The sequence below is a fragment of the Ammospiza nelsoni genome, chromosome 20 (genome assembly GCF_027579445.1).
Source record: "Ammospiza nelsoni isolate bAmmNel1 chromosome 20, bAmmNel1.pri, whole genome shotgun sequence".
NCBI lineage: Eukaryota > Metazoa > Chordata > Aves > Passeriformes > Passerellidae > Ammospiza > Ammospiza nelsoni.
The window spans coordinates 6,018,259-6,040,146 of NC_080652.1; the positions used below are offsets into that span (position 1 = coordinate 6,018,259).

The 21,888-nt window shown below is 48.5% G+C and overlaps 1 protein-coding gene across 1 annotated transcript in view; it reads left to right on the forward strand.

Annotated features, from left to right (window-relative positions):
- COL27A1 (collagen type XXVII alpha 1 chain) overlaps positions 1–21,888 on the forward strand; it is a 145,591-nt gene that overhangs the window by 102,188 nt on the left and 21,515 nt on the right. The window contains exons 34-41 of the mRNA XM_059486610.1: positions 434–487; positions 2,301–2,354; positions 3,570–3,623; positions 5,473–5,580; positions 18,484–18,537; positions 18,654–18,761; positions 20,143–20,196; positions 20,501–20,554. Coding sequence (XP_059342593.1) covers positions 434–487; positions 2,301–2,354; positions 3,570–3,623; positions 5,473–5,580; positions 18,484–18,537; positions 18,654–18,761; positions 20,143–20,196; positions 20,501–20,554 — 540 coding nt within the window. The remainder of the gene's footprint in view (positions 1–433; positions 488–2,300; positions 2,355–3,569; positions 3,624–5,472; positions 5,581–18,483; positions 18,538–18,653; positions 18,762–20,142; positions 20,197–20,500; positions 20,555–21,888) is intronic.

Here is a 21,888-nt window from a genome sequence, read left to right on the forward strand (position 1 = left end):
GAATGGGGAGGTGTGGCTGCAGGGAGCAAGAGCAAGAGCACAGCCAAACATTCCTGTTCCCCCCTGTACCAGCCCAGCCTGCTGGACCCTTGCAAAGAGCTCCCAAATCCAGTTCTGGACCTTTTCCCTTCCATCCCTGCTGGTTCCAGTGCTGCTCCCTGCTGGGGTACAAACCTCAGAGAGCAGAGGGACTGCAAGGAGCAGAGAAAGGCTGGGGAGAGGGGAGGTGTGAGAGCTGCTCAGAGCCCTCCCAGGCACCAGGGGCCTCTTTGATGCTCTGGACCCTGAGCCAGCTCCAGGGAGGTAATTGCATTGCAACCAGGGCTTGGCTGTCCCAGGAGAGCTCTGCTAAAGGAGTTATGGCTTTGATCTTGCTTTCTGCTTTGTTACAATGGCTTTTTTCATTATCTTGTTGGGGTTTTTTTGTTCCCAGGGACTGCCAGGCTCAATGGGACAACCTGGTCTTGCAGGTGAACCTGGCATGAAGGTAAGGAAAACCCTGAGTGTGGTTTCTCTGTCAGACTGGGGAGATAAAGGATAATTTGTGTTCCTGAAGGACTGAGTGACATTGCAGGTTTACTCTCCAGCATATCCATATCTGCTGGATATCCCGGCATCCCAAAGCAGATAGTGCATTCAATAAAAGATACAGTTTAAAAACCCTAAAACTGGGTTAATTTTAGCCACTTTTACAAATTCCTGAGCCCCATGCTGAGGGACAGGCTGTCAGTGCTGGGGACAAGCCCCATCCCAGGGATCTTGTCCCTCAAGAGCTGTGAAGAGCCTGGGAAATGGAGCTCAGTTCTTTGCAGATCCCAAATCTCAATGGAGAGAGGAGTCCTTGAGACTCAGAGATCCAGGCAGCCTTTAATTCAAAACCAGCAGGGTCTCAGGAAGGTCTCAGACTTAAAAATACCCTCAGACAAGGTCCTGCCACAGTTTCCAAGCTCAGCTGTCTGGGGACTGAGCTCCTCTGATGGTTAAGGGGGAAGGGTGCCCTGCTGCCGACCATGAATGCACCTTCTTGTCCACATAAAAGCCATCTCTTTGTTTGAGTAAAATCCCAGTGCTGGGCAGCTCAGAGGGGGTTTTATTTCATCCTAACCCACTTGCTCTGAACATTTGCTCGTGTGAGCAGAGCTTTTGAACAAACTCTATGTGGGGATTAAATGCAATTTCCTCTGTGCTGCTCTTCCCTCCCACCCCCCAGCCCATCCTTTGCCATGTTTTCCTTGGCAAATCTTCTGACACTTCACTGGAGCTACCGTGCCTTTGGCATCCTGACACTGCAGGAGTGTTTGAGCTCCAGTGCTCCTGGCTGGCCCTCCTTGGAGCAGGACATGATGATTTGCACAGACACCCCCTGACCTGCTGGGAAGCTCTGGAGTGAGAGTCTTGTCCTGCTCCTTCTCCAGGCTGGAAGGAGCTGGACCAGGACTGGTCTGTGCAGAGCAGTTTGCTGGGGGATGAGGTTTATGGATACCCCAAACCTTTTTCCCTTCAATTTATGGATATTATGGAATTTATGATTTATGGTTTATGGATATCTCAAATCTTTTTCCCTTGAACTTATGGTTATTATGGTTATGGAATTTATGGTTATTATGATTATGGAATTTATGGTTTATGGATATCTCAAACCTTTTTCCCTTGAACTTATGGTTATTATGGTTATGGAATTTATGGATATTATGGTTATGGAATTTATGGATATTATGGTTATGGAGTTGATAATTTATGGATATCTCAAACCTTTTTTACCCTTGAATTTATGGCTATTATGGTTATGGAAGTTATGGTTATTGTGGTTATGGAATGTATGGTTTATGGATATCTCAAACCTTTTTCCCTTGAATTTCTGGATATTATGGTTATGGAATTTATGGTTTATGGATATCTCAAACCTTTTTCCCTTGAATGCTCTGCATTTCCTGAGCTCTCCTCCATGCAGAGCAAGTGGCTTGGATGGGCACACCTGGGAGAGAGCTGCCCTGTAGCCATCCTACCCCAGTGCCACATTGACAGGATCCATTTGCCATGCCAGAAAATGCAGCTTCAAGCAGCTCAGACCCTCTGTGACCCCCGTCCTGTCCATCTTTGCATCATTGCAACAGAGCCTGTGAGATGTGTCCTTTGCTGCCCTGTGTTGGGCCTTTGAGCCCCCTTTGAAGCCTCAGCTGAAGGTGTTTGTGTGGGAGAAGGAAAGAAAGAGACAAAATTAGGAGTGCAATGGGAAGCACTTCACACTCCCTCGGTGTCAGTAACCAGCTTGTGTCCCTGTCTGTGCTTCCTTCCTTTAGGGTGATCCTGGCCAGCTGGGGATCCCTGGAGAGCAAGGTCTCATTGGCCAAAGAGTGAGTATGGACACCTCCTGTGCCTCATCATTTCCTGGCCACTTTCTGTGCCTCACCAGCTCCCCAGGGTTCTGTCCTTGCTGTCCCCAGCCTGTTCTCTGCATCCCTCCCTGTCGGAACCCAGGGAATTCCTCTGGCTGCCCTGGAGGACTCAGGACCCTGACAGGGGGCTCAGAGACCCTGGCACACAGCACAAGACCCCTGTGCCTTTGATCTTGACCCATGAAAAAAATTAACAACCTTATATGAGGATTTACAAACCATGAAAGTTTAAGTAGAATGACAGTGAATTTACCACAGGATGAAAAATAGATTTTTGAGGTTTTTAGAATGGGGGCTCTGGGTCCCAACATGGAGGAATTTGGGCGTGGCTTGTCCTTTTTCCTTCTTCTTCTTCTTCTTGGCCTCCATCTTCTGGGTGATGCTGGCATTTTTAGATTGGTTTAGAATAGAAGCTCACTGTCTAACACAGGTGATAGGTATTGGGAACTTATTGTAAATAAGGTACATGTAGTTTTTAGTATAAAAAGACAACACCAGAGTGCCTCAACCCAACCTGCCAGATAGACCTCGGCGGGCCAGGAGGAAGAATTTTATAGATAAGAAACAATAAACAGCCTTGAGAAGGAGAACAGAAGAATCCTGACTCCTTCTTTGACAGCCAGGCTGGGGAAAAGAGTCTTGTACCTATCTCAGAGTCACTGTGAGATTTGAGACCTGCCCCTGTTCCTTCCCCCCAGAGCCCATCAGCCTGAGCCCAGCAGGGTCTGTGAGCCCCTGAGATGCCCAGTGAGTGTGAAAGGGGCAGTGTGGGAGCACAGGGGGAACAGACCCCTCCTGTTTGCCAGGGGCTGCGCAGGCTGGAGCAGAGGCAGCTCAGCAGGGAAACACTGCACGCACTGTGTGGGCATGAGGGGGATGAATGCATGGATTGAGGCTGGCAGGGGCTCTGTCCCTTCCCAGGACTGAGGTCAGTTGTTGGAGCAGGAGGAGGAGAGCCCAGGTTAAATGAATTCAGCCTAAGCTCCTTTTCCCACAGTGGGTCCATGGAGGAGAAGCTGGCTCAGAATAGAGCAGGACGCTGAGTTCCTGCTCCTGCTCCTTGTTCAGCATCAGGACATGAAACAGGACATGTGTTAGAGTGCAGGGCTGGGCTCTCATCACTGCTACAAAGCACATTTGGGCACAGCCTTATGGTGTTTGCTCTGTCCACAGGGAGAGCCGGGGCTGGAAGGGGACAGCGGGCAGCTGGGGCCAGATGGGATCAAGGTAAGCCTCACCCCATGGAGCTCCAGCTCTCACACACACCTCTGTGCACTCAGGTCCTTGTGATTCCCAGAGCCAGGGTGAGGCTGAGGGATTATTGGGTCCTCTCTGGAATAAACCTTTGCCCTACAATCTCTCTAAGGATTTTTTTCTGCAAGCACACATAACAAACCCCTCCTGTTTCACTCCTCTGCCCACATTTTTTGGCATCTGATCAGATCTCCAAAAAGGTCAAGTTCTTCAAAATCTGGTTTCCAACAATTCGTCTGTTTTGTTTGAGTCTTTACAGATCAAATTTCCAGCTAATCAGGAATTCCTGGGCCTGGCAAGGAAAATCAAGGATTGTCCATCACTCTCCCCCTGCACCACTGACCAGAACAATGTTAGAGAGTAAAGAAACCAGATCCCCTTGCCTTGGCAGAGCCCCAGGATCCCACTCAGGGTTTGCTCTGTCTCTCACTGCTGGGAGTTTGCTACCTTGCCTTTGGAACAAGGCTCTGATTCCTGTCCTCCACAGCCAGCCTTTCCAAACAGGCCAACAATTTTGTTCCATGGAAAGAAAGAGCAGCCCATCCCACAACAATGCACTTTATTGCTTCTTTCTAGTTAAACTATTTGCCATGTGTCTCTGCTTCTGCTTATCTCTGAATGTTGGACCAAAAATCTCTTCCTTGAGGACATCCAAGGCTTCTGTATTCCCTTGCACTGCTGGCTGTGCCCAGGAGCTCTTGAACCAAACCAGCTCTTTCCACCCCAAATGTGTCTCTGGACACTTCAGCAGATGTGTCTGTGCTCTTTAACCAGATGGGATCTTGTTCAGCTCTCCCAGCACAGGTGCAAGAGGAAAATGGTTCAGCTCAAGGCTGCTTGGCTGCACATGTTGCTCTCAGTATAAAACTGCCCTTTATCATTGTCTCCCTATAATTTTGAGTGGTAGTAATGAATAATACAAAATATTTACAATATTGTATTTATTTTGATAAAAGAAAAGCAGCTATAAATGTACTTCTTACACTTCTATTATTATATTTCTGGTCTGTGTTCCAGCTGGTTGATGTTGCCAAATACTGAAATTTTATCATCTGCCAGATTTTTTCATAAATTTCAACGACTGGTTTCACTAGGGGAGGTTTAAATGGGTATTGGGAAAGTTTCTTCACTGAAAGGGTGGCCAGGCATTATAGCAGGAAGTGGTGGAGTCACTGTCCCTACAAGTGGCACTTGGGGACATGGTTCAGTGGTGGCCTTGTCAGTGCTGGCTTGAAGTTTGGATTAATTCATCTTAAACATCTTTTCCAGCCCAAACAATTCTTTGATTCTGTGATTCCGCAATTGCCAGAGCAGTGATTTGACAGCATACCCACTGCTCAGGCCATGGATGCTTTGCAGGGCACAGTGACACAGTTTCAGAGTGTTTATTGGAGCCCTGGGCTGATTTCTGTTTGGCAGCAGGAGCTGAGCAGCTGTTCCAGACAAACCCATCCCATTTAAAGTCTTTCAGCATCCCAAGCTCAGGGCTTCTGGATGAGGCAAGGGAGAGTTTCACATCTTGTCTGCCTGCCTCATTCACGTGGGAGGTTCAGGAGAAGCAAAGGGGTTCAGGTTACTCTGTGTAATGGGGGAGTTCTTTCTCCTTCAGCCAAGAGATTTTAAAGAAAAAGAAACCTGGGTTTGCTCCTTTTTTTAAATGTCAAGTGTATTATGACTCATCCTCATTCATCCCTTTTCTTGCAGGCTCTTTTCCTCTCAGACTCCTGAAATATTAATTATGTGCTGGGGTTTTCCCTCACAAGACCTTTGCACCCACGTGTTGTGTGGATATAAAAACCTCCCACCCTCCTCTCTTCCACAGGGAGACAAAGGAGAGCAAGGCCCAGAAGGAGAGAAAGGAGAGAAGGGCAGTGAAGGGCTGAAGGGGAAGGAAGGAGCTCCTGGATATCCCGGCATCCCAGGTGTCCGAGTGAGTCTGTGAACCAGCCCTGGGCACCCTGGGCTCCTGCTCTGATGGGTTTGTGACCCAGAGCACTGCTCAGGAACTCAGATGTAACTTGTCCTAAACATGATGGTAAAGTGAGCTGTTTTTCATGAAAAACTGTGTCCAGGGGAGGGTTTGGTTTTTTAGCTAGGATTCACACTTGAGAATGGGAATCTGATCTGCCACAGGCTTTGAGAAATGAGGGATGTGCCTCCCTCCCACACCTCTGTGAGATGTGTTACAGGGGAAGGTCCAGAGGATTGAGAGGGGCTGATTTTTCCCTTGTTGGTTCCACATCTGGCTTGGGCCTGGAGCTTGGAATTGGCCACCTTGTGCCTTCATTGATGGTTACTTCCTTGCTTATGGTCTTCCCTTCTAGGATTTCCCCATTAAATATAGAAAACAACTAGACAAAATCAGCAGGATATGAGTCATGAATCCTCAATGAATATCCTGGGCATTGACTAGGTTTTGGAGGTCTGATCTTGGTGCTGTAGACAGAAAAAGTTTGATTCTGGCTCTGAGCTGAGAGGAAGCAGGGCAGTGCCAGGTGGAGGAAGGCTCTGCCCAGTGCCCCAGTGGGCTGCTCTGCAAGTCAGGCATTTCTGCTTGAGATGTGGAGTTTGTCAGGTTGCTGACATGGTTTGTTCATTGTAATTGTTGTCTTGGATCAGAGTTATCAGCAGTGATGGCTTTGCAAGGCTCACGGAGCAGAGGGGCAGCCCAGTTCAGAGGGATGCTCTGCTCCCCTGTGGCACATGGTTTACCCCTCATGAACACCCCAGCTCCAACCCCACACTCTGTGGAGAAAGAACAAGAAGCCCAAGTGTAAAAGCAGCCCTGAAATCCCATCCTGGGCTGGGTGTGAAGCAGCAGGGCCAGCAGGTACTGCCGAGCCCTGGGTGGATGCTCCATGGTGAAACGTTGATTTTCCTCTTGGTGCTGTTGTGGCTGGCTAAAAGGAGGGCAGGGAGAAGGGTGTGAGGGGATGGAAGCAGCAAAAGAAATGGATTCATGTTATTTTTGGGTTGAGGTTGGGATTTGAGCACTGACTCAACTAGAAAGTGGAAACATTGGCTTAATGCTGTAGTGCAGCACCATAAATGTGCAGAAGTATTTCTGCCCCAAATAAGGCCACCCTTGGCCACAGGCCCCTGTCCCCAACAGGGAGCCCTTTCAGGACTGGGATCATGCCACAGGCAAGGGTGGTCCCCAACAGCCCAGCTCCTTCCCAGCTGCAGGCTGGCACAGCTGGACAGTGCCCTCCATGTGCTGTGCTTCTGGCTGCTTCACGTGTTTATTTTGTGTATGTTTGAAGAACCAACAAAAATACTAAAATCATGCAAAAGCCATATTAAGTTATAAAGTATAAAATACAGATTCTGTCAGACTCTGTCCCTGCTGTTTGCCAGCATGTCCCTGGGAACATGATGGTGTTTTCTGTTTTATTTATATTAAAAAAGCAGTCAATAGAGCCAAGATTCCTGCTCATAATCACTCCCTTTCGGTTTGGTTCTTTTTTTTACTGCAAAGTGCTATATTTCCATCTACTATTTTAATATACTTCTTTGTATTTCCTTGTGCCTAAGCTCAGGCAGACTTTCAGTACCTGCACAGTCTCCAGATAGTTCTGCCTGCCCTGCCAGACACTGTTACCTAATGCACAGCCTGCTGTTCCTGTGCTCACTGAGCTCATTTAAATATGGAAGTCCTCTGACAGAAGCACAAATTATTTTCCTCTTCCCATTACTGAGAATTTCATTCTACGTTCCCATGGGGAGTAGAAATATCAGTGGGATCTTCCTTAGATTTCTGTCAAGATAAGGTTTACATCTCAGATGGAGATAACTGCAAGCCCCTCTGAGGATCAGAAGCTGGAATATCCAGCCAAGCCATGCCCTGGAGGACGTGCTGCAAAAGCCACCACAAACTGCACAATGCTCAGAAGTCTTTGAGGCTGCTGGAATAAGATAACAAAAAATCTGTCATGAGGAAGCTGTGAAGGTTGTTCACCCAAGGGCAGATATCAAGGTGGCAAACTCCTGTCCAGGATTTGTGTGGTGGCACAGAAATTGGTTGGGGAAGGTGTTGGAAGTGCTTGGATTGCAGGGAGAGGGAGCATGTTGGGTTTGGATTTTCAGGTACTGAGTGATTCCGCACCACCCTGTTGTGAATAGTTCTAACACTTCTCATGTGACAGTGTTCTGCTGTCCAATAATCACTTTAGATGGTGGTAAGAACTTCATCTTTGGCTGTTGCATCTCCATTTGGCCTCTCCTGTCATCTGTGCTTCACCACATTCCTGCCTGCAGCCACTGATGCTTTCCTGGGCTTTTCCTCAGCTCCAGTATTTGTTGGGATATCCTGCTCAGCTACAAAGAGCACAGGGAAGGTGTTGATGTTTCTGTGCCCTTAGGAGAGATGCACACACAAGGATCTGTGCAGTTACCTGTGCCAACAAACTCCAGCTCCATTTGGGGTGTGAAGCTCGTCTTCTGCTTCTGGAAGTTAGTTTGAGGAATCTGATGCCCATCTGCAATTGTGGACACATAAAAGATTCTCCTAAACCTTGGCTTGTCCCTGTGTTACTCCAGAGGGAGCACCCACAGGGATATGTCCTCCATGCACAGCAAGAACCTCTGGAAAAACCCCTTTTCATCACAGGGTTCTGCAGCCACACCATGTCCCGAAGGTTTGTCCTTGATGCCAAGGAAATGTTTAGTCTTAATCTTTATTTTGCTTATGTCTACAGGAATGTGACACTTCACTATCAAGTGTCCTTGTGACAGATGTAGGAAATGAGGTGCCAGATTGCTCTGACAGGATCTGACTTCACTGCTGGTACATTTTCAGCCTGATTTGTGTATCCTGGCTGCAGCACAGGCTGGTGCTGGCAGAGCAGGCAGAGGGCTGGGGAATTTGGCAGCACCAGCTCACACCTAACGTGGCAACAGGCCAGCGTGAAGGATGGTAGGAGATTAGAGGCTCTGCAGTCCTGGAGCTCCCTGGAGATGGCAGATGAAGGGATGGACCCCAGAGCAACTTGGAAAGCTGGAGGAAGCTGGGTCTGTGGTGCTTTTTTGGGTCTTGCACAAGAGAGACACTCACCTGGGTGAGTGCACAGGCACATCTGACTTTCCTGAGCAAAGCTTCATTTTCCAGAGGCTCATCCTGATGCTGATAGCACATGAGCACAACCAAACTTCCCTCAGTGCTCAGGGAAGGTTTTTCAGAGCTCTTTACTTTCACTTGGCTCAGCCATTTCCAGCATTAACATATCTGCAAACCGGTTTCCACTGTGGTTTTGAGGCTCAAACAAAAAGCAGCAGGGAGGCCCAGTTGAGTCTCCAGGGGTGGTTTGTACGTGTTTCAGCACCAGTGGATTTCAGCAAACAAACCTGGCAGCTGGGATGAGCTTCACAGCTGTGGCTGGCAGGGCTCGAGGCAGCTGGAGCTGAGATAAATGAGTATCCTCTATCTTTTGGTCACTTTGTCCAAGTTCACACTGCTCCTTTCAGTGGAGGAATGGGCCAATTGTCCCTCTGGCCATAAGAGAGAAATCAGAGCACCAGTGCAAGGTCCAGTTGGAATTTCCAGAGATGTGCACCTTTCCTGAGCTGCTTGGCCACGAATTATCTCCTCCCAGTGGTTTCTGTCTTCTAACATAAACTCACTGCCTTCACCTGACCTTGATTCTCCTCTGAGCATGGCCATTTGCCCTCTGGTTTAAACAACAGAAGGCTGAAAATCCCTTCCCCTTGCAGAGCCTGGGACTGTTTGGGCACCTGCATTCAGAGAAATTGGTGGAAATCCAGATTTTTTTGTATGGCCAAGGCAGAACAAGGATATTCTCCTCACTGTGTGTGGACACTGGAAAGTACAAGAGCCTGGTGAACTCTGGCAAGGCATCCCTCAGCAGTGCAAGTGTCATGGTGTGGTTTGCCAAAAAGAAAAGATCATTTGTCTGCTCATCTGTAAGGCTGTGAGGGAATAGTTCCACAGAGCCTGAAACACCCAGAGAACATCCCTGGAGAGTAACCTGCACTCACAAAGGATCTGACCCCATCAGAGGATGAAGTCACTGGTGTGCCACCAACAACCTGGTCACAGACAAGTGGATTCTGAGAACAACCTCTTTCCCCAAAAAGTGCTTCCTTCCTGTGCTTCTCCTCTGCAGTGACAGCAAATGTGGCATTTCAGCCCTTCCCTGGGAGGATGGCAGATGCAGCAGCGGCTGAGGAAGGCCCAGGCCAGTTGGAGGAGGGAGGTGATGGGTTTCCAGCTGTGCTCTGTGGCTCTGCACTGTGGTTTGTGTAATGTGCTGGTTGCCATACATGGCAGACATCTGATAGCCAGGGGTTTACAGTTCCAGGAAAGCAATTGGAGAGCCTGGAAGTACTGAAATCCAACATGCTCTGAAACAAGAAATTCCCTCATTGTTCAGCAAAACTGGGAGTCGAGTTCTTTCCACTTCAATTTTAACCTGAAATCCTATCTGCAGTGTCATTCGAGCCATGTCAGGACTCAGAAATCTCCGAGCCAGACACTCCAGTGCTCTGAATTGCCATAAACAATTACATCAGAGCAGATCTTGCTGCCTTTGCCGGCCCTGTTGGGGCATGCAGATGTGCACCATCAGCCCAGAAGAGCTGGAAGGGCTGTAAATCCTTTTGCTCTGGTGCAACAAGATCCAAAGTCCTTTCATTTGCTCTTCAGGAGGGTAGACTAATAGGGCTGGGCTGGGCTGGAGAGCTGAGAAGGTTTTTTGAGGGAACTCATAAGATCAAGCTGCTCTCCAGCCCAGTGCAGAGCATGGAGTGAACTCGTGGCTCTTGGCTCCCCAGAGCAGCAGCAGCCCCACACACAGCTCTGGATGGTGACCTGAGGATCCTTCCCACCACATTTCTGTCCCTCTCTCATCTCCAGGCTACAATCCCAAAGTGCAAGGATGACTTGCTGGCCAGGATGGACGAGTTGCTCTGCAATGCCAGGCTGCCCTCTGGGCTCTGCAGTGCCAGGGCAGAGCAGGAATCTTCTCATCCAACACATTGCTCTTGTACAATGCTGTCCAAACACCACTTACAGCAGAATTTGTCCCAGAGTGGTTTTTGCTCTTTGTTCTCTTCTGTTTCCTGCCACTGAAAACATGATTCAAAGGTTTTCTGCAACAAAGCCCCTAGCTCTGCTGCTGCTGCTGCTGAATCCAGCCATTCTCTGCATGCACATGAGCTCAGCCACAGCTGGCAGCACCACTTCCATGGCATCCAGCTCCCTGAAAACACTGAGGACAATCCTGGAGTCACCCCTGGTTTTAATCTCTGCTCTCCATGCCGAAATTTTATGGGTTTTTTTTTTTATAATGTACTGAGATGTTGTTTCCTGGAAAAGCTGGTTTTTTGTGCCCTGGACCATGGGCTGCCTGTGGAGTAATTACTTGAATGAAATTTCTTAAAATTCCTGAGTAGAGAGTGTGGGGTGACCCTCTGACTGAGCAGAGGAAGGAATGGAGAGCACCAGGCTGGGTGTCAGGGGAGGGCATTGTGTCTGTGGTACCAGTGAGGTCCTCACACCATAAATTTTAGGAAATGAGTGTGTTACTCCAAATCTTGCCCTGAATAATGTGTTAGGAGCAGATGCACAGGACAGTGAAGGGGTCCAGGGTGATGCAGGAGGTCAGTCAGTGGCAGAGGAGGTCACAGCAGGCCGTCCCCCTGTCCTACAGCCTGTCCTTTCCAGTATCAGGGGGCCAGTTCCTATCCTGGAGCCCATTTTCCAGGCCTGAAGGTATTTGCACTTGGCCTTGGTGAGTCCTTGAGTTACAGCCCTGGAGTATCATTGCTTGTGCAGACCAACACTCAGGAAAGCCATAAGCAGGTATTTGTCCTGCAAAAACCAAAGGTGAATGAAGTTGCTCAGAAATGCAGTCAAATATGCTGAAAAGCTCTGCCTTGAAGAGTTTGAGACCAGGAGTCAGGGCAATGCCTCTCTGTGGAGCTGCAGGCCTGGGTCTCTCTGCTTCCCCTCCTGACCCAAGGTGAGCATCCCTGGGCACCCCTGCCCACAGCTGCAATTATCTTCTCCTCTTTCTTTAATAATCAGTGCTGGTGGCCCCAGGGTCAGCCTTTCCTGAACACCCCACTTAATGCAGAGCTACATGCTGGATTTTGCTGTTTGGGTGATATTATTGTGTGGGACTTTTTCCCCCTTTTTTGCCATTCTGCTCTCTGTGACTCAGCCCAGCAAATCCACTGACACCTTTGGAGCAGAGCAGGGTTGCCTGTGAGCCCTGAGCATCCTGCAGGGAATCACAGAGCTTTCCCAATCCCCAGGGAACTGCTGCTTGCAGCAACCGGGGCTGCTCTCCAGCAGCTGAGGGGCCATTTGGCCCTCACAGGCTCTGCTGCTGGGGAAGGCAGCCTGATCCCAGCTGGTCTTAGTTTAGAGTTAATAGGAGTCAAAATGAGCCAGAATTTGAAATAAATCCCATTGGCTTGGCAGGGTTTCTTTCCTGACTCAGACGAAGGAGACACACTTTTTTGGGCAGTTGCTCCAAGATTCCCCTCCTTATTGCAAGAGAGGATTTCATTCCCCTCCTCTTCCACAACCCCAGGGCATCTGTGTCCTTCAAAAGGAAGATATTAACCCTTAGTGTTTGGGGGAGTGTCAGTCAGAGCTGTGCTGCTCAGGTGCTCTCTCTATTCTTTTTTTTTTTTCCCATTGTCAGATTCCAGCACTAATGTTTTGGAGCATTTTGGTTTCATTGTGTATGAAATCTTCACAGCTCAATGGGGATGGGGCCTTGCACTTTTCCTACACTTCCCACTCATCCATCAAGCATTTTAGTGGCATCTTGTCTCCTGTGCTTTCCTAGAAATGAGGAAGGAAAGGCAAAGAGAGTAGGGGGGAAAAGGGATTATCCCAGAAACAGCAAATTAGTGGCAGTTCAGGGCTATCAGACGGAACCAGAGCAGCTCAGAGCACACAGCACTGCCCTGTGCATGACTCTTTGCTGCCTTACACTGTGGCTGCTCAGAAAAATCAAGTTAAATAGAGCTCCTCCTCAAAACTGAAAGCAGCAAGTTTCAGAGCAACAGCTGCATGCAGATAAGAGTTTGCTCTTAAGCAGAGAGTTCAGGATACACAACTTTGGGTTGGATTCCCATTTTAAGCTGAGGAGCTCAGCTGAAAGGAAAGTCACAGCAACTCTGGCTGCAGCCTTGCCATCCAAGACCTTTTTATAGGATTTCCCCAATTTGCTGATTCTTTGAGCACAGCCAGCTCTACCTGCACTCCCCACTCGGGTTTCCACAGGCAGGCCAAGGGCCCATTGCTTCCCAGTGCTCCCAGTGAAACCCTCACAGCACAATCAGGTCTTTCTTCTCGAGAACAGTTGAGTCTTTCTTCTTTCCCCATACTCATTCAGGAGCTGCTGCCCTGTCTCCTCCCCTTCCAGACTACTGCTAGGCAGAGTGATTATGAAATGTGTTTCTTATAAATCCAAAACATTTATGTCTTCAAATGCCCGGCCTAAATAATCCCACTAATTTCCTGCGTGCTTGTGAACTGTCCTCCATGGGGGGAGGCTTCTCTCCATCAAAGTTTATTAAGTGGAGGTTCTCATATGGAGACATTGCTGAGCAGTAGGAAATTATATGGGGCTTTTTCATTTCCCTTTAAATGAGCTCACTGGCTGGGCCTGGACAATATGGGCATGGTCATCCTATCGTTCATGCTTCCTACCTTTATTGCTGCTTTTAGTTTTCCTGCCCTTTTTACATCCAGTGCCTCAAACTATCTTATCTTTTTTTTCCCTGTCACCATGTCACATTTCTCCTTTGCTCAGTAGCTTTATTCTGGTTCTGTTTCTTCCTGCCTTACTTTTGGGAGGGAGGAGTGACCTCAGACCTTCACTCAATGACACACCAAAAAACCAAAAAAATAGTTTGAAAATAAGCTCCTGCTCCACAGCAGTCTTGAGCAATCCTGAAGCAACCTGAGGCAAGCTTTGGGAGGCTCTCCCAGCAGTTCTGTGCCCTGAGAGCTTCCTTCCTGTGCTGCAAGGAAGGCAGGAACACATTTGCCCTCTGGAATGCCAGCAGCCAGAGCAGGATGGTGAGTCACATCTCTGTTACCACTTCCCCGACCCATTGCCTGCAGCAGGAGCATCACCGGCTGTGGGGAAGTTTGGGTCAGGATTTGAGCCCTGTTTGTTGTTTGGCTCTGCTCAGGGCATATCTCTCTGCAGTTCATTCAACTTCCTTGTTTTGTTTTTCTGGATGCTGTTGTCGGAACATAGATTTCAACTGTTGATGTCTGGAGAATTTAAAGCTGAGCTGCTCATCTCTTTGCTTCCACTAAATGTTGCTGTTGTGCTGGGCAATAGATCTGACTTTTCTGTCAAGGCCATCAGCAGCTGGAAGTCTCTTTTTCTTTTTCTTTAAAAATTAACCAATTTGCATTGGAAAATAAACAATTCTTCTTTCCCTTAGGGGAATATCTAAGGCTATACTAAAAAAAAATCCTTGTAAATCTGTATCCTTACTGAAGATGACAATGAAATTTTAAACATGCTAGACCTAAGACTGTCGCAGACATTTCTCCACAGAAATCCTTTTCTTTCATATTTCTGTGTCTTCGGGAGCCAGAGGCCCCGAAGAGAAGGTAAACAATTATTATCAGCTGCTGTGGAATGCAATAGGATTCACCTTGATTGGCTCATTTTCTATGTTTATAATTAAGGGCCAATCATCAGTGCAAGCCAGGGGACTGAGTCCCTGGACACAACTTTGTTGTGGGTTCTTTTCTATCTCTTCTCAGCTTAGCTAGCTGCTCTGCAAACCTCTCTCTATATTCTTTTTAGTATAACTATAATGTATTATATCATATATTAATAAATCAAGCCTTCTGATCAAGATACAAGATTCACCGTCTCTCTCACCAGCAGCGGCCCACTCAGGTCGCTGTAATATAAGACTATAATTATTTTGCTTTCCTTGGATATTTTGGCATAGCTGAAGGCATGTGACTTAATAAAACTGCTGCTTTCCACTGTCCCTGGTCACAAATACCATCATCATCTGGAGGTACTGATATGCTTCTCTAGTGAAGACTGCAGCATATAAAGAGAAATCACCATTTAAAAATATTCCCACTGATGGAAGAAGCTTGAAAAGAAAATATATTTTCTCATCAAACCAGTAACCCAAGGCATACAACAAAATGTGTGCAAACCTTGGGAACAAAAGCACCGAGTGTTCAGTGCCTTGGCACAGTGACCCAGCTGATGTGAGTCCAGCAAAGGGAGCTTGGATTTCCTTATTTTGATGTGCAGGCTTTTGTACATCTTCTGCCCTCACTCCTATCTCTGCTAAAGAGAGAAGAAGTCTTAGGAACCTGAGGAACTTCACACTGCAGTTAAAAAGGTACCAAAAGCTTCTGCATTCCCAATGTGCTTTGGGGAGAGCCTGGATGAAGATAACATCTCATTGAATTTTATTTTTATCCTTTCTTGTTTTCTTCCTTTTCTAGCCCTGATTTTTTTTTATCCCTGGACAGATGAGTCAGAAGAATGGAGAGAAAAAGGATGGGACTATTTTTGCAGGCTACCAAAGTTGTTGCTGGGTTTTTCCTTCCCTGTGCAATGTGTGGAGTGGGGCAGTGCAGTGATTTCTGGGAACTGTGCAAACCCCTGCGTATGTGCCCTGGGAACATCTGGGATTGCAAAAGCGACCACATCTGGATCATCACAAGTAGAGATATCACATATCTGGGAGCCCTAGACAAGTGCTGACCTGCCTCTAAATTCATCTGGGCAGGATTCCTGCGCAGTTGGAGAAAGCATATCCAGGAAAATCAGACACATGGTAGGCTTCCCACTCACCAGCACAGCTTGCTGGCCAAAGTCCTAGAAAGCGTGCTGGGAGAGCAGGGAAATGTCCCTGACTGATAGAGCTCATTCCTCTCGAGGAGGTGACTCAGGAACTCAGAATCTGAGCCACGTCTCTGCCCGTGCCGTCGCCAGCGTGGTCTGACCCATTTTCTCACACCAGCCAAGCTTTTAGGCAGTGGATGAGAGTCAAGAACAGCAAGGGAGGCTTGGAACGAGGTCTCCATGGCTTCCTGTGAGTGACAGCTCCTCTCCCTGGCACTGACAGGAGATGGTGATGCTGCCAATGTTGGTTTTTTTTCTCCATTAATGGAGAGAGAGCTGCACCCCAGCTGGAGGACCCAGGAGAATCTTCTGGAGCAGATGAACATCCCTGCTCCCCGAGGCTGATGTGTCATAAGGGGAAGATGGTACAAGGAGTTTATTGGAGCCCATATCTCTGTTCACACCCACCATCAAGGGAAAAGACAAGCTGAAGGAGGCCTGAGAAAGTCTGAGAAGCTGTTTGTACACAGCACAGCCTCACTGTGGATTGAGCTCGACTTTATGAGCAGGACTTGGGCTGTCAAAGTTTGGGGTTTGTTGTTTATCCTCTCCCAGATGATTCTATCTGTACTTCGTGATGGTGAGTACAAGCAGGAACTTGAATGCTGGCAGATTTCAGGAGCAGTGTGGAAATTTTGTTTCTCAGATGGGAAAATTTAAAGCCTAAACTTGTCTTCTCGAAAAACAAAGACATTTTCCAAGGCAGGGTAGAATTCAAGTTTCAATCTTGAAACACCCATGGGAGATGTATCCTGGTGGAGGGAGCCAGGCTGTACCTCAGACTCTTCTGAAGTATCCTGAGATCCTCGTGACCTTCCCATGAACAGGGTCCACCTGCTCTGCCCAGTGATAAAGAGTGTGTCTCACCTGCTATCTGCATTTTTTACAGACAATATAACACTTTATCAGCCTGAGAATGGAACCTTTGCATGGAAATCTTTGTTTTATGAGCTGCCACACCACTGCAGATCCGGGAGCATATCTGGGTGTGCAGAACTGCTCTGCTGGAGCAGACCAAGGCCTTGTCCATCACTGGGTTAGAAACAGATCTAGCTTAAAATGGGCTTTATCCTGTCTGCAGGAAGCATCTACTGCTTGTGCTTCCACAAGCTCTCAAAGCACAGTCCAGGAAGACTGATGGAAAAACACTGTGCAGCTGATTAAAAACCCCAGTTGTCTCATTATTCAGTCACATCTTGTTTGACAGCAAAGCTTTTTGACTGATCCCACCATTCCCTCTCCAAATTTTTAAGCCATAATGTGCCAGGGCAGTGCTGCAGAGCAGGGGCTGTGGAGTTACTTCAGGTGCTGAGTATCAGTGAGCTGCTGTGGAGCTGGAAGGGTCTGGCCATTTCTGATGCTTTCATTAGTGAAATCAGTGCTTTCATTCTCTGCACTCCTGTCAGAAGTGTAAATCTTGTGGGTGATGATGGAGGCTTGGCACCCCTCATCTGCTGCGGCTGCTCGGCAGCTGTGGGAACGCAGCTCCAAAAGTGATCTCTTGGAAAGGGGCAGCAAAAAATAGAACACACACAAAAAAAAAAAAAAAAAAAAAAAACCTGAGCAGTATGGAAGAGACACAGAATAAGGCTCATGTGCTCCTCTGCAGGGACCTGTGCTTTGTGAAGCCTAATGGTGATGGCAAGGTGGACTCCTGAAATGTTTGACTTGGGTAAAATGGAGCTATTCCCTCTGGGGAAGTGAACTGGCACAATCCTTTAGGGCTGGAATGAGGCTGAATTGCTCCTTTGTGTTCAGAGCAGGCACTTTTGAGGCCCATGTTTCAGATCAGAGTGAAAACCCCCCGATATGTCTCACTTTAAAAGTTGCTTTTATTCAGCAGAGACTGCAACACCAACCATGATGAAAATTATACCTTCTTAGCTAGAAGGAGGGGAAGCAGAGGGAGAGAGGTGGTGCTGGTGTGGAGATGCTGTTGAAAAGTTTGTCACAATTGCCAAAAAGCATGAGTTATTTCCTTCAGTTATACTTTTTGCTTCTTTCTGTCAAATTCAAAAATATTCTGTCTCCCTTGCAGCCAACAGGGTCAAACACTGGAAAAAATGAGTTCCCTGAGGTCCCTAAGGAGAGGCTGCTGTATTTAGCTGCTCATGGTAGCACATGCCTGTGGTGTGGGCGCAAGGAGGGGCAGCAGGTTCTGCACCCACACTGGGTTCTGAAAGCAGCTCAGCATTCCTGCCTCTGCTTGCCATGGCCCCCACCCCGAGTTTTGCATCCCACTGCATTTCTAGAAGCCTGATCAGTAGATTGTGGTTTCTGTGTGTGGCAGTAGTAACACAAATAGAGGGAGGGGGTTTCACTGGGAGCAGGAGGTTGTGTGTGGTAGGTGCATAGAGAATGAAACCATTGCCTTTTTCACAAGGTAAAAAATTAGGACAACTGGTATGGAATCAATGGTTCTATTGGTAGGGTCCTAAAACTATATTAAAAGTATTGACACCTAATTTAGTGCCAAAGTTGAGGATACAACTGTTGGTAGAGTCGTGGTGCAGAGACGGCAGCTCAGGGGCAAACCAGAGGAAACCTTTTGTGGTTTTCCACATTTCAGCCCATTCTGTAGCAGAGGCTAGGTAGGTGCGCTTCTGGAGATTCTTCTTTTGCACCCTTGGAGACAGATGGACACAATTTTCCATGACCTATCTTCAAGGTGTCATTTCAAAGTCACCATCATCAACATTATCACAGTATCACCTTTCAGCTGTGCCCCCTGAGCACAAAGAGCTTTCCACCTTTAAGCAATGAGTTTTCCTCCATCTGTAGCACCTGTGGATTGTGATCTGACCTTCATAACCTTCTGGCCTCCTTGTTGGCCCCCAGGTGTGGGTGAGGATGCTCTCAGGTTTGTGTGTGCTAGGGAAACAGCTTGGGAGTGCTGGTTGGGATGTGACTCCTTTGCTTTCCCATTCCAACAGCCTTTTTTGGTTTTCTCCTCCCAGGGACCAGAAGGGAAACCAGGAAAACAGGGAGAAAAGGGCAAGCCTGGCCAGAAGGTAGGAACATCTCTCCTTGATACCATCACAGCCCGTGATTCTCCCTTCCTCGTCTCTGATGTTTTCCTGCAGAAGGAGTTTTGTCCCACACTGATGTCAGTGCCTTTGCTCTGCAGGGCAGCAAAGGCTACCAGGGGCAGCTTGGAGAGATGGGATCCCCAGGGAAGCAGGGGCCGAAGGGGAACCAAGGCCCCAAAGGATCCCGAGGTACCCTGGGACCGATGGTGAGAAGAGCTCTGCAAACGGCTGAACACAACCCACAGAAACCTGGCACTGGTGGGCACGGGCCTGGCTGGGGCACAGAGCCCAGCAGAGCCTGAAAAATGCACTGAAAAATGCTGTTAGATGGGTTTAATTGGCCAAAACATCTCAACCCTTGTCCCAATCAGCACAGAGGAGAGTCCATAGGGGTGGCTGGGTTGGTGCCCCGTGAGCCCAGCTCACGTTGCATGGAGGCAGCTCTTCACAGCTCCCCAGATGGGCTGAAATTGCTGAAATATTGGGGATTTTTCCTCAGCTGAGTGAGCTGATAAGCTATTTTTTGCTAAGATCTTCCCCTTTGAGACTGCACACTCATGGCAAGAGCAGCTTCCAAGTCAAGCTGTGTTGTTATAAGGAACTCTGCCTTGGATTTCTGCCCTGTTTCTACACCCACTCTTGATCTACTTATTTAAAACACTTGGAGCAAGAAGAAGCATGGGAAAGGGTTTGAACTGGGTACTGAAGGTGAGGCTTCCAGAGAGAGCAGCCATAGTATGGCAAAGAGGGGAGAAATTAATTTGTTTTAGGCACAAGAGATGAATGCATCAGGACAGCAGTGGTACATAAAAGTGCCTCTCGTGCATTGCAGGCTGGGTAGGAAACTTCTTGCACTCTATTTGATAGAACTTTGTGCAAAATCAGGAATTATTTATGAACTAGGATTAGTGGTGATACTTCAGAACAGTAGCAAATGAGTGATGGAGTGATGGTTTTGATGATAGTGTTTTCCTGCACTAAAAATTGTGGCCTCACCACATATCCTCCCTTAATAGTCTTTGGCAAAGCCTCCATGGATTATTTCACAAGGGAGCAAAGCAACATCTGAGCAAGTCTATTGGAGTGGACATGTCTTTGTCTTGTGGAAAGGGCTTTATTCCATGCTAAATGGGATTATATGGAAATTCTGTGACTCACTTTAATGTGATGATCTGATTTAAACCCCTTTGTTCACTCTGCTAAGGGTGTGATTCTGGTCTGTGGAAGTCTGGTGGACTTCCTAGCACAACACTAATTTGGATATTTGGATATAGGGGCATGCAGGAGGGCAGGTGAAGAGCACAGAAATGCAGCCATTTCTGACAGCAAATCTGAGTGAGGAGGGGAATCTGTTGCTGCAGGCAGGCAGAGGCAGGGCAAGGCCTCCTGGCACAGCCCTCTGCATGTGTAAAAGGTTAAAGCCAAGGAGAAGCCATCAGGTGCTGCAGCAGAGCTCAGGGGTGGCCAGGACAAGGACTGGCCACACTCCCACATGTGCAGAGCTTTGCTTTGCACAGCCCAGTGCCTTCTCCCCTCGTGCCAACACCACGGGCTGCTCTCTCAGTGCCTCTGTCTCTGCCTCTCCAGGGAGCTCCAGGAAGGATGGGTGCTCAAGGGGACCCAGGCTTAAAGGGCTACCAGGTAAGGGTTTTATTTTCACCTCCCAGCTTTTACCTGTTCTTAAACACAGCAAAACTGCCACTCCAGGATGCGAATTGTTCTTAAACCGTGATTTATTTCTGACCTCGAGTCAGATTTATTTCTGACCTTGAGTTTAGTTCTCTGCCAAGTCCCCATTTGCACCACCTGCATTTGGTTCATCTCTGCCCATGTGCCCCCCAAAGCTGGCATGCACCACCCAGGGCTCGTGGGATCAGGGAACCAGGGAGGGCCTTCAGTCCCACAGTTCTTTCCTGGCTCCTCACGTGCTCTCTGCTCTCCACAGGGACATGCAGGACCACCAGGGCCAATTGGACCACCAGGGCCAAAGGGGGAAAAGGTAAGCTCAGGGGGTTTGGCCATCTCATTTCCCCTTCAATGAGACAATTGCTGTAATTGCATCTGCACTGTGCTCACCCTGAGCTGAGGCAGAGGTGCCTCCTTGACCCCACAGCCTCTCATACACACACATAACCCCTCAAAGCTGCAGCCTTGCCTGTGCCAGCCCATGCCAGGACCCCCATGCCACCAGCACGTCCTTCCCAGACACCACAAGCCCTGTGCCAGGGGCTGAGCCAGCCAGCATGGGGCTGAGGATGTGCTTTGCCTCCATCCACAGGAATTCAGCTCCATCCCCAAGCCAAAAGGACTCAGACTGGTGCCTTTCTGTGCTCAGGTCACAGTAACTCCCTGCACAAAGGAGCAGATCTGCAGCTGCTGGTGTTTTCCCTCTCCATGGCCCTTGCTCCACGTTCCCTGTGCCCCACCTTCCCACAGCCCCTGGCTGCAGCTGCCCTGACTCAGAGCCCTCTTTCCATTTTCCCGGGAGTTTTCGCCCTTTTGCTGAGTCAGCAGAGCCATAACCAGTCCAGGCTGGAGCAGTGAGTCACTCCTCAGTGGTTTCCTGTCGGCTCCAGGGCTGCTTGGCTCTCCCAGGGCTGATGGTGTCCCTCACATGCCTTGTGCAGCACGGCTCCCTCCCTCCTGAGACCTCTCTGCAGAAGGCTCTGGGGAGAGCTCCTTATGACCTTCCAGTGCTTAAAGGGGGCTGTCTAAAAGAGGGGAGCAGCTTCCTACAAAAAACAAAAGTGGATTTTGGTTAGATGTCAGGAGTTCTCTACTCAGAGGGTGGCAAAGCAGTGGCTCAGGTCTGGGCTGCCCTGTCCCTGGCAGTGTCCCAAGGCCAGGTTGGATTGGAACACCCTGGCATGGTGGAAGGTGTCCCTGCCCATGGCAAGGAGTGGAACAAGATGGGATTTAAGGTCCCTTTCAACCCAAACCATTCTGTGATTCTGCCTTGGTGTGGGAAGGGAAGTGATGGTGATGGGCACTGGTCAGTTGTGAGGTCCCCATGAAGAGGAGAGGTGCATGAACTCTTCCTGCTCATTTTCTACTCAAGAGAGCATTCAGCTTTGCCTCTGCACACAGGTGGGAGGACAGCTGCAGTGCAGACAGGATCTCCAATGCTTATAAAATGAGTTTATAAGGACTTGCCCTTGCTGGGGCTTTGAGAGGATCCCTTCATGCTCTTGATGTTACCCTGCTCACACCATGCTCTGTCTGGAGATTCCCCCTGCAGCCAGCGGTCACTGGGACAGGGCAAGCTGTTGTGTTCCTCTAAGACTCAGAAATCTTTCTTTGGGGGTGAACAATGGCCATTGTGCTTTTTCTCCC